This window comes from Geotrypetes seraphini, chromosome 1, assembly GCF_902459505.1.
Source record: "Geotrypetes seraphini chromosome 1, aGeoSer1.1, whole genome shotgun sequence".
In the NCBI taxonomy this organism is placed as follows: Eukaryota; Metazoa; Chordata; class Amphibia; order Gymnophiona; family Dermophiidae; genus Geotrypetes; species Geotrypetes seraphini.
Window position 1 is genome coordinate 34,762,533 of NC_047084.1, and position 12,326 is coordinate 34,774,858.

At 43.0% G+C, this 12,326-nt stretch overlaps 1 protein-coding gene across 1 annotated transcript in view; it reads right to left on the reverse strand.

The window, feature by feature from the left end:
• SERINC5 (serine incorporator 5) overlaps window positions 1-12,326 on the reverse strand; it is a 182,137-nt gene that overhangs the window by 81,091 nt on the left and 88,720 nt on the right. The window contains exons 5-6 of the mRNA XM_033929725.1: window positions 10,034-10,127; window positions 5,488-5,699 (exon numbers count right to left, since the gene is read on the reverse strand). Of these exons, the coding sequence (XP_033785616.1) occupies window positions 5,488-5,699; window positions 10,034-10,127 (306 nt within the window). The remainder of the gene's footprint in view (window positions 1-5,487; window positions 5,700-10,033; window positions 10,128-12,326) is intronic.

Consider the following 12,326-nt stretch of genomic DNA (forward strand, 5'->3'; position numbering starts at 1 on the left):
TCCTCTCCATGCCTTTTATTTTTCAGCATCCCCCCCCCTCCATACACACTGGTGACTCAAGGCCCCGTCTGGAAAGCCTAAACACATGCGCAGATGTCAATAAGATGACGTAACACATGTGCGTGTTGTCATCACATCAAAGTTCACGCACGTCCAGATGCCCTCGAGCCGCGGACCCCAATTTAGTGTGCCGCCGGCTCGCAAAGTTTGCAAGACGCTGCCCTAGAAAGATTATAATTATTTTACGACCCTTTGTCCAGTGAGCCCCAAGTACATCATCTCTCTGCAAGCCTCAGCCATCAGGAAGCCTGATCTGCTTATAATGAAAATAATGTACAAGAAGAACCCTGCTAAAATTTAAAAAAGTGTAAACACATTATCCATGAGGACTAAGCAATGAGAACTTGGCTGTGGTACAAGGTAAAAAGTTTAATGGAATAGAGCATTCAGATAAACGGTTCCCAGTGGATGAAGTGGGGGGTGTAGGAAGAACACAGGGAGGTAAGGTGAAAACTACAAGGACAAAGCATAGACCAGCAGTTGGCAAGGTATGACAAGAAAAGAGGAAATGTGAGCCAAATTTTGTGGTGTGGGAAGTAAGGATGAATGTGCAGAGTGATATTGTAAAATTGTATAAAGAATGAAAAAGGGAACAGATATGGGAAGAATCTCTGATGAACAGGCTCTAACACTGTGATCATCTGAGCTTCTTCCTCAAGAAAAATATGCTTGTGTATATTTCTTGAGGTGTGCCTGGCTTGGCTTAAATAAAGCAATATTACATTTGAATACAACTTTTGTTTTTCTCTATTCATTAGTCCCCATTCTAACCCATTGAAACCTAGATAAACTGGGGAAAAATAAGACACTTAGCATTACCACGGCTGAGCCAAAAGGCTCTTCTTAATGCTATTCCTTTACTGCTTTTGCTCGCTGCTCCGTCCCCATTATCTCAGTGTGGGTCTTCTCAAACCAATAATTAAGATAATCAACTTGCTAACAGAAGAGGGAAAAGTTAATGTGAAGCAGAGCCCTTCAGTGTCATTTATGATGGGAGGAGGAAAGAGGGTCACCCACATCCTCTTATCTTATGAGCTTGACCATATCAATGCCTGCAAGACAGGAGACCAGAATTTTGATCTGCTGTATCATGGCTGATAATTTCTCCATTTCAGGACTAGCCCACTAGGACTCTCAGTAAAACTACAAAAGCAACCTATCACATGAAAAGGTTTTGCTTATATTTGGCAGCATAAGCCCCCTAGGGTGCCCAGAGCAATCTTATATCAGGCTAAATTAAATAGTGGTATGGGGGTCCCTAATTTTCGTTTGTATTACCAAGCAGCTCTTCTTCAGGAAATCGTGGCTTGGACCACCTATTTAGACCGGCCCTGGGTGCATATAGAGCAAATTTTTCTTCCTAGTATCTCCCTATGGAGATTATCCTGTATTTCCCTCTCCATACTTAGAAAACATTTCTTCATTGAGAATCCCTTTTTGAGGGTCATTTTGCAAACTTGGTATGCTTTACAGAGACAGATATTTCCTGAGCGGATATTTTTTGGGCTTACTCTGATTCTCTCACGTAAGGCTTTCACCTGGGAGGGGGGGGGGACCCATTTTAATATCATTGGATAGGAGCTGGTTTGCGGACTTTGTCCCATGTTTGGCAAGGATAGGATATGATGCCCTTTAAACAACTTCAGGATAAGTATGGGCTGAAGGGCCGAGATGCTTTTGCTTATACTCAATTGCACACCTTTTTATATAAGCGTACCTTCTGGCCTCTTAGTTTGGGTGTAACTGAGCTTGAGAGGGCTTTCTTGAAGGGTTGTGGTCGGGGTAGGGTGTCTCGAGTTTATCGAGCACTCCTCTTGAGAGAAGACCTGGTGGATCCCTATAAAATTCAATGGGAATGTGATCTTGGGGAGCCTAATTCATTGATCAGTATATATAAATCATTGTTTGCAGCACCTGTTTCGGCTTCTTTGATTGAGAACGGTTATAAGATTTATTACAGATAATAATAATAACTTTATTCTTATATACCGCCAACAATCTTGCGACTTCTAGGCGGTTTACAGCAAAGAATATTGCAATGTACATCTGATAGTAACAGCATTAATGATAATAACAACAGTTATGTACTGTAGGGTCGTGAAGTACCTTGCGGTTTGCACAGGGTTGGAAGTTAGTGATTGGGGTTAACAGTTTACAAGAACAGATTTGGGAGTGATTACGAAGGGGGTTATTGTCCTTGTTCGTTGCCTAGGTATTTTGTGAACAGGTATGTTTTCAGGTGTTTCCTGAATTCTCCATAGTTGTTTGTGTGTGTAATTAGTTTATCTAAGTCTTTGCCCCATAAGGCTGCTTGATAGGATAGAAGTTGTTGATGGTATCTCTTATATTTGCATCCTCTGGCTGGTGGGGAGACGAATTTCAGGTGTAATCTTCTCTCATGTCTGTTGGTTGGGTATGAGAAGAGGTCTGTTATGTATTTAGGGGCTAGACCTGATAGTACTTTGAAGCATAGACATCCCAGCTTGAACTTCGTGCGTGCCTCCATTGGTAGCCAGTGCAGGAGTCGGTAGGAAGGGGTTATATGATCGGACTTCTTCAGCCCGAAAATCAGCCTGACTGCTGCATTTTGTATCAGTTGTAGTCTCTGCATTTGCTTCTGGGAAATTGCCAGGTGGGTGATGTTACAATAATCAAGGTGGCTTAATATTAGGGATTGTATCAGTATTCTGAATGCTGAAGTGTCGAAGTATGCTCTTATGGACCTAAGTTTCCAGAGAGTGAAGAACCCTTTTTTGACTAGGGAGTCCACATGGTCTTTCATAGTTAGACCTTGGTCTAGTATTACCCCCAGAACCTTCATTGTTGGTTGGATGGGGTAGTTAAGGTTGTTTATGCGTAATGATTTTGTCGTGATATTTGAGAGTGGCGAGGCTATAAAGAATTTAGTTTTATCTGAATTGAGTTTCAGTTTAAATTCTGAGGTCCATTGTTCCATCAGGTTTAGTGCTTGTGTTGCTGTGGGGGTGATATCGGAGGGAGAAGTATTGAATGGGATAATGATTGTGAAGTCATCCGCGTAGCTGAATACTTTTATACCCTGTTGGGCCAGCTGCATGCCTAGTGAAGATATATAGACGTTGAAGAGTAGTGGGGATAGAGGGGACCCCTGTGGAACGCCAGATGGGTTTCTCCATGTTTTAGAGAGGCTGCAGTTGAAGCGTACTTGATAGGTGCGGGATGTGAGGAATCCTCGGAACCAGATGGTACTTGACCACTCCTCTTGAGAGAGGACCTGGTGGATCCCTATAAAATTCAATGGGAATGTGATCTTGGGGAGCCTAATTCATTGATCAGTATATATAAATCCTTGTTTGCAGCACCTGTTTTGGCTTCTTTGATTGAGAACGGTTATAAGATTTATTACAGATGGTACTTGACCACCACAATGATTGCATCATATTTATGGTCGCCCTTCTGGGCTTTGCTGGAGGAACTGTGGCCACGAAGGTGACTTTTGGCATATCTGGTGGTCCTGTCCTTCTATGAAGGCTTATTGGTGCATGGTGGGAACACTTTTGGTGCGCATAACTGGTAAACATTGCCCTCTTCTGACCCAATGGTGCTTGCTGAATGCTCCTATCCCAGGCTATTCTCCTACGAGCATCGATTTGCAGGCTTTTTATTTACTGTTGCCCAATTGGCATTGACTCAGTGCTGGCGTTCTCCTAAAATGTCATCTTCACAAAGTTTAATAAGGAGGATGGATTATGTCCGACTGATATGCAAGTTGATGGCAACCAGATGGCAAATGCTGCTTACTTATGGCAAAATATGGGTTGTCTATGAGACATAGAGATCTTCTCATTAGGTTGATTCCATGCTTTGGATTTTCTGTATCCCTGGATCATGCTTTCTATTACACTGTGATTCTGTTGGCGTTACTTCTGTGGGGAGGGAGGGAGGGTTGGGATGTGGGTTATAATGAGCCTAAGACTGATTGTTTTAGCTGTATCTGTTCATTGGCTTTTTGTATGTTTGACAAGGTACCCCACGAGCGACTGCTTAGGAAGCTGTGGAACCACGGGGTGGAAGGAGACGTACACAGATGGGTTAAGCATTGGTTGGCAGACAGGAAGCAGAGGGTGGGAGTGAAGGGCCACTACTCAGACTGGAGAAAGGACACAAGCGGTGTTCCACAGGGGTCAGTACTCGGACCGCTGCTGTTCAATGTATTTATTAATGACTTAGAAACAGGGAAGAAGTGTGAAGTTATAAAATTTGCGGATGACCCCAAACTCTGTAGCAGGGTAGAAAGAGTAGAGGAATGCGAAGAATTACAAAGGGATCTGAACAAGCTGGAGGAGTGGGCTAATAAATGGCAGATGAGTTTCAATGTTGAGAAATGCAAGGTAATGCATGTGGTGAAAAAGAACCCGAGGTTCTGCTACAAAATGGGAGGGTTGGTACTGGGGGAAAGCAACCTTGAAAAGGACTTGGGAGTGCTGGTGGACACCACAATGAAGCCATCGGCACAATGCGCAGCAGCCTCAAGGAAAGCAAACAGAATGTTGGGTATCATCAAGAAGGATATTGCAACCAGAACGGAGGAAGTTATCCTGCCGCTATATCGAGCGATGGTGCGACTGCATCTGAAGTACTGTGTTCAGTACTGGTTGCCGTACCTGAAGAAGGATATGGCGATACTTGAGAGGGTAATGAGAAGAGCTACACGTATGATAAAGGGTATGGAAAACCATTCATACGCAGACAGGCTAGAGAAACTGGGGCTCTTCTCCCTGGAAGAGCGGAGACTCAGAGGAGACATGATAGAGACATATAAGATCATGAAGGGCATTGAGAATGTGGAGAGGGACAGATTCTTCAGCCTACAGGGAACTACAAGAACAAGGGGGCACTCGGAGAAACTAAAAGGAGACAGGTTTAGAACCAATGCCAGGAAGTACTTCTTTACTCAGAGGGTGATGGATACCTTGAAATGCGCTTCCGGAGGGTGTGATAGGACAGAGTACTTTACAGGGTTTCAAAGAGAAATTGGATAAATTCTTGAAAGAAGAAGTTATTGAAGGATATAGATAGGGAAGATATAGGATGAAGAAGGGTACAGTTAGAAGGATATAGATAAGGTAGGATAAAAAAAAAAAATAAAAAGGGATAGAGGGGTACAGATAGAGGACTACTACACAGGTCCTAGACCTGATGGGCCACCGCGCGAGCGGACTGCTGGGCGCGATGGACCTCTGGTCTGACCCAGCAGAGGCACTTCTTATGTTCTTATGATGTTTTGTGTGATTAATCTTTTCAATTTTCAATAAAAAATTTAAAAAAGAAAAAAGAGCAGCCTATCTTCAAAACTCTATGATTTCAGTTATGACGGAATTACAGTAGTAGTATTAACTCAACTGTTCAAATGTACTTGTAAGAAATAGTTGTTTTAACAACTCTTACGTTTCTGGACACAGGGCGAAATGGCCACCATTGAAACAAGAAGGCAAAGACCGCTATTAACACCCAGGAAAATCTTATTCAGAAGGCAGCCATCAGGGTGGGTGTAAAATAATGCCAACAGAGCCAGGGCTACAACGGCAACGGAGTACGTGATGAGGATAACGAGAGCAAGGGCGGCATGCCACAGCTGGTTGTGTTTGGTACCGGAAGTCCTGTAGATGAGACAAAAATCAATGCGGTTACAGAACTTTCTTCACTACAGAACTTACATATTTCCTACTGTACAACAATCTTCACTGGCCTAAACTGACATTCAGACATTATACTGTTTTCTTCCTATATTGGTCTCATATTTAAAAATAATAATAATAATACAAATCCCACCACAATGATGATATGTTTTCTGCCTGTTCACAATTATAAATGGTGTGGTAACTATGTTAGTTCATTTTTAAAGGTACTAAATAGAAATAAAACAAAACAAAAAAAAGAAAATAAGATGATACTTTAAAAAAAAAAACATTTGGCTAAATTAATACAGTTTTTGACTAGCTTTTGAATGCTTCTGAAGAAGATGGTTTTCCCTTCAAAGGTTAGTCAAAAAGGTCCAGATTCTATAAACGGCACCTACACACGCTTACACTATAGGTGCTGCTCGGCGTGGTTGTCAATCATCCACTAGGCACCGTTTATAGAATCATGCCTAGCTGCACATATGCATGCTTAGGTACCCTAGAGGTAGGCACCTGTATATAAGGCCTAGTTTTACCGGGCCTAATTTATTGGCACCTAGTGGCTAAGTTTACCACGCCTATTCTCCACCCCGTCCCTAGGTTTATTTGGTTTCGGGATCAACATGATAGTAGCTTCATCGGCATACGGAGGAAAGTGACACATGTCCTGCGCCTGCATGTAGTGTGCTATTAAAGGGCCACAGAGCTGCAAAGAGAGCAATTTATAAAATTCTGGGGGAAATCCATCTGGTCCTAGTGCCATACAGGATTTTAACACCTGAATCATTTTTAGGAGTTCTTGCCCATGAATCAGTCTATTCAGGGTTGCCTGTTGAGTCTCTGTAAGTCTAGGCATAGTAGCATCCTTTAAATCAGGGGTGTCCAACCTGCGGCCCGAGGGCCACATGCGGCCCTGTGAAGTATTTTGTGCGGCCCCGGTCAAGGGCAATGCAGTGTTTTCCTCTGCTGCCCCCGGGTGTTTACCATCTTGCCAGCTCCCTCATCTGTCTTGCGCGTTTGTGCAGCCCCAGAAACATTTTTTTCGGCCAATGCGGCCCAGGGAAGCCAAAAGGTTGGACATCCCTGCTTTAAATAATTAACAATGTCTGGGCTCTGCTAAGGAGGTTGGGCTAGCATAGAAGGTAGAAAAATGTTGATAGAATGAATAAGTGATCTCCTGAGGCCGAGTCTGCAATTCACCTTCTGTGTCTTTTATGTGCAAGATGCAAAGCGAGTCTTGCCAGTTCTTGGTGAGTGCCAACATTTTCCCTGTCTTGTTCCCACATCTATAGTATTTAAATTTACAATAGAATAGAGAATTTTTGGTACGTCATGAATCAACGTATTAAGAGCTGTCTGCATTTCTTTGTGTAAGGGAGGCGTGGGATGCTTCAAATAGTGTGGCTTAAGGGTGATGTATTGTTTCTCCAAATGGATAATATCCTGTGAGATTCGTTTCCTACACACTGATACACAGGAAATTATGTTCCCTCGAAGAACCACTTTCGCAGTTTCCCAGAATAATCCCAGGTCTGCAGCATGTTGTCCATTAAATTGTACATATTCCTTCCATTTCTTCTGCAAGAAGCTACGGAATTCAGTATCATCAGTCAAATAAGCAAGGAACCTTCAATTGAAGGATGTTATTCCTGGTCCCCCCAGTGAACGATCTAATCAAATAAGGCAGTGGTTTGAGACCTCCAATGGTCCGATTTGTGCTTCCTCCACCCGTGAGAACAGTGACTCTTGACACTAAAATATAGTCCACTCTAGAAAATGTGTTGTGAGCTCTAGATTCGTTCAGTTGGGTGGAGGAGTCTCCAGGGGTCAACCAGTCCTAAAGATTGGCAAAGATACAGGACTCCCCTAGTGGTGGTACCCTGAGCATTCAAGTTTGGTTGAGATCTATCTAGGGATGGATTTAATACTTGATTAAGGTCACTCGCTACAATGAGTGGAATCGAAGTGTCTTGTGATTCCCAACAGCACCAGGTGTTGAAAAAATTGATGTGAATAAACATTAGGACAATAAACTATCAATAATCGCAAGACTTTGCCCTGCAACGTAATGTGGGCTAATATGTATCTGCCTTGTGAGTTCTGTTGAACCAAGGACAAGGCACATTGCAAACCCTTGCAGACAAGCAAGGTAACTCCTGCTTTTTTATTTGGGGAAGATGCACAGTGTAATTGCCCCATCCACTTTTATGTAGTTTCTTATGCTTATCGTCTGGTTTCCTGCAAACATGTCAAGTCTACCTAATGGTGTTTTAGTTGTTTTAAGATTTTCGTTCTCTTCACCAGTTAGGTGATACCAGAGACATTCCAAGAAATGATACAAAATGGCTTGTCACCCAGGGACGCTAAGAAGGAAAAACCCAGGCAACTAATATATGGTCTAGCGCTCCGGGGTGCCCAGCCTCACCCTGGAGCGGTACAAATCCCAGGCTTTGCAAAACCAGCGAATTCTATTATGATACCCAAAGATTCCCACAAAGGCCCACCCAAACCCAACAAATAACCTACGTCCCATATTTGCTGCAGTTCCTTGAGCTTACCCTTTCCCTTCTCCCATCACGACCCGCAAGACATCTCCCTTCAAAAGGAAGATAGGCTTTGGGCCACATGAATGACACCCTCCAGGCCCCCATACATATTCCCTGTTACTTACACAGGGAACAGAATGCCATCCTAATAAGACAGTACAAGTTACATCAAAAAAAGCAAAAACACAGGTGTGGGTTGAAAGTAAATTACATATGAACTGCTATAAGTCAAGTAATGTCCGGTCCCTGACTGAAAGTAATGTTGATGAAGTTTCTTGCCGCCTGTGCCGTTTCAAAAGATTTCCAGACTCCATCATGTTGTATTTTGAGAATTGCAGGGTAAATAAGCATAAAGCGAACTTTGTATTCCACCAATTTGGCGCACAGAGGGGTAAAATACTTTGCGCTTATCCGTTGAGGCTGCTGAATAATCTTGATTGATGCACACTAGCTTGCCCTCGAACTTGGTGTGGTATTGGCATAGAATTTCCATTTTATGACGATAGTTGTGAAATTTCACAATTACCACTCAAGGCTTCAAATAATGGTCCTGCTTTTGCCCTTTGCGATGTGCACATTCCAAGCGCTCTGGGCACAAGGGTGTGTTTACCGGAAATTCAGTTTCCAACCATTTTTCCATAGTGGTCAGCAGCTATTTCTCAGGGATGGATTCAGGTAGGCCAATGAAGCGGAGATTGCTTCTTCTAGACCAGTGGTCTCAAACTCAAACCCTTTGCAGGGCCACATTTTGGAGGGCCGCAGAAAAAATAGTTAATGTCTTATGACAATTTTGCATGAGGTAAAACTCTTTATAGTTTGTAAATCTTTTCTTTTGGCTAAGTCTTAATAATAATATTGTCATTTATAGCTAAAGAGACATAAGATCAAGAAACTGTTTTATTTTACTTTTGTGATTATGATAAACATACTGAGGGCCTCAAAATAGTACCTGGCGGGCCGCATGTGGCCCCCGGGCCGCAAGTTTAAGACCACTGTTCTAGACCAATTTTCCAATCTCACACAGGGCTCCTTTTACTAAGCTGTGATAACGTTTGTAGCGCACGCTGAATTACCACGCATGCTACACCCACGCTATGCGGCTAGAACTAATGCCAGCTCAATGCTGGCGTTAGCGTCTAGCGGGCGCGGCAATTCAGTGCGCACTAAAACCACTATCGCAGCTTAGTAAAAGGAGCCCATAGTAACATAGTAGTTGATAGAACCCACAGGAACTCAATTTCTCCGTCCCAAGTTTTGTCGCTATTTCTTTTTCCTGCCCATTCCTGTAAGCTCTGCCTTAACTGCACAAGCCTCGAACACTTATGATTTTAAAGTGTTTGAGGCTTGTACAGATGAGGACAGACCTTGCAGGAAAGGGGCAGGGACAGGAAAAGAACTCACGGGGACGGGAAAATGAGTCCCCGAAGGGACGGGGGAAAAATTTGTCCCCGTGTCATTCTCTAGTTGAGAACAGATAAAGACCAGAGTTGTCCATCTAGTCTGCTCAGCAAGGAGGTTAGAGTTGTACCTTCTATTCTGTAAAGAACATGCAGGTTACCTCCTCTATGCGTTTTTGCTTAAGATTGGACCTGCCACTCCACGCTACTCATTTGTTTTGCTTCGATCCCATCTTCTTACTACATAGTCAAGTAACTTATAAAATGACTCCCAAATTTCTGATATCGGCGTCTTCTGATTAAGTATTTTGGTAAGCACACCCTTCTTGTTTTATTGCAAACTATTCAAAACATTGAAAAGGAAGCATACCAGTTTTTATTCCATTTGTGTGCAAACTCCACCAGCAGCAAAAGCTGAATTAATATGAAGAGAGCTCCTCCGGCGGTCCCAACGTAGCGCCACACTGCAAAACCAGAACCATCACATCAGTTTTTGCAAACATGGACTTAATATCCTCCCCCTCCCCCCCCAACCAATACAGCAGATAACACAGTCATATAAAACTAATCAAAAAAGAAATGTCCAATTACAGGTTTTGCTTCTGTAAACACAACCAGCTGTGGGGTCCTGCGAACAAACTTTGCTATAGACACCTCAACCAGTGGGAACATGTGGTGTCCTACAAATAACCTGGTTTGTATAAAATATAAAATCACCTGAATGTGGTAGGAGTGGGGGTGCAGGCAGAATTGGCTTTATTGCTTCTATCCTGTCTTAATCCTAGTCACCTTTCTTTTCCGACATACACGTCCTATTATTTTGTACTTTATGAAAATGAGAGATGTGCAGCTTTCAAGCAAACTATCGTCTGGAGTCCCCTTCTTTAAGGATCTGCATTCATTTAAACATGTTAGGTGTAATTTTATAAGGGGTGCCCATTCCTGTAAGCTCTGCCTTAACTGCCTCTCTCACCGCTCTCCCTACTTCTCCCTTCTTCTACTTCCCCCTCCTCTTCTCACCCCTCCTACCCCCCTCTCCCCCCTAATCCCTACAGGGCTTTATAAAAGAGCCACCAAGAACTAACTCCAACAGCACACAAATCATCAGATGGGGTAAAACTGCATCTGCTCCAAAGAAAGTATAAATGTGTACATGTAAATCTATCAGGGCAGTTCTCAAACTGGGTGCTATAATGTAGGCGCTCAAATTACACAGGCTTTGAGCTTATTCTATAAGAATTAAAATTGCAACGAAGACTTATATTCTGCAAGGAAGGAGAAATCCAACAGGTCTGCAGTGAATGTCAAACAACCAGAAACCAAAGAAGAAAACTGCGGAGCAAATGTACTTGATGTGGGCACTTTATTTAGTCAATCGAAATGTTGTTTTCAAAAAAGATCCACCTTTGTTCTAAAGAATCCGGGACCCGACATGGTTCATGTTTTGAGTAAAACATCTTCCTCAGGGGTCCAAGGTTTTCCTTAGGAAGGAAACGAAGTGGAACACAACAACATGCAAGAGGGTCTGGTGCCTGTAGAAGGTAATCGCACGAGAGCAGTCACCGTAATGAAGATCATCTTGCAAACGATCTTCACTACGGCGACGACTCTCACGCGATTACTTTCTTCATGGAAACTCGGCGGCTCGCCTTATCCAGCTCTTCTCAACGGCATGGTTCAACTCTCGCAGAATAGGATACTACTAAATCTTCCAGCCATAAAAAATCTTCAATACAAATGGGTTTTCCACTCCATGCTTACCTTTCTAGGAGTCAAAACCTGGAATGACCTCACAGAAACGACCAGAACAGAACCTAGCTACACCATCTTCCGGAAGAAACTGAAACCCCATCTTTTCGATACATAATCTTCCTCTCTCACCGCTCTCCCTATTTCTCCCTTCTTCTACTTCCCCCTCCTCTTCTCACCCCTCCTACCCCCCTCTTCTCCTAATCCTTCCTCTCTTGATGTTGCCTTGAGCCTGCATAGGTATGCGTGACGCACAAATAGAAGATTAGATTAGATCTGCTCCGAAGTTTTTCTTCTTTGGTTTCTGACATAATCTGTTACACACTCATCAGCTCTGTGGGGATTACAATAAAATGTAACTAGCAATTACTGCCAATTAGAGAATGACACAAGGACAAATTTGTCCCCCATCCCCGCAGGAACTCAATTTCCCCGTCCCATCCCCGTGAGTTTTGTCACCATTGCTGTCCCATTCCTGTAAGCTCTGCCTTAACTGCACAAGCCTCAAACACTTATGATTTTAAAGGAAACCCAACCATCCTTGTCGAGCAAGTGATTTATTTGCCAAATACCAGCTTTTTGCCATAATTTCCAGTCAATCACTCTGTTCTGGATCTTAATTGAGTCATTCCTCCAAATCAGCAAGTAAAGTGTGGATAACCATGAAATATCCAGTAAATTCTCAAGCTCCTTGATAACTGTGCTCATTGACAGTAGCATGAGGTCTTTACCGGTGACATTTTTAGAGGACGACATAAAGGGCAAACATTGCAACGAGGACAGGCAGTTACGTTCCATTTCATATTTGAACCAGATACAATCAGTACTCTGAACCATCACACAATAACCATCGAGCACCTTGGTGGAGCAGTAATAGTCGTAGAAGTCAGGGAAGTTAACTCCATCTTCCTTCT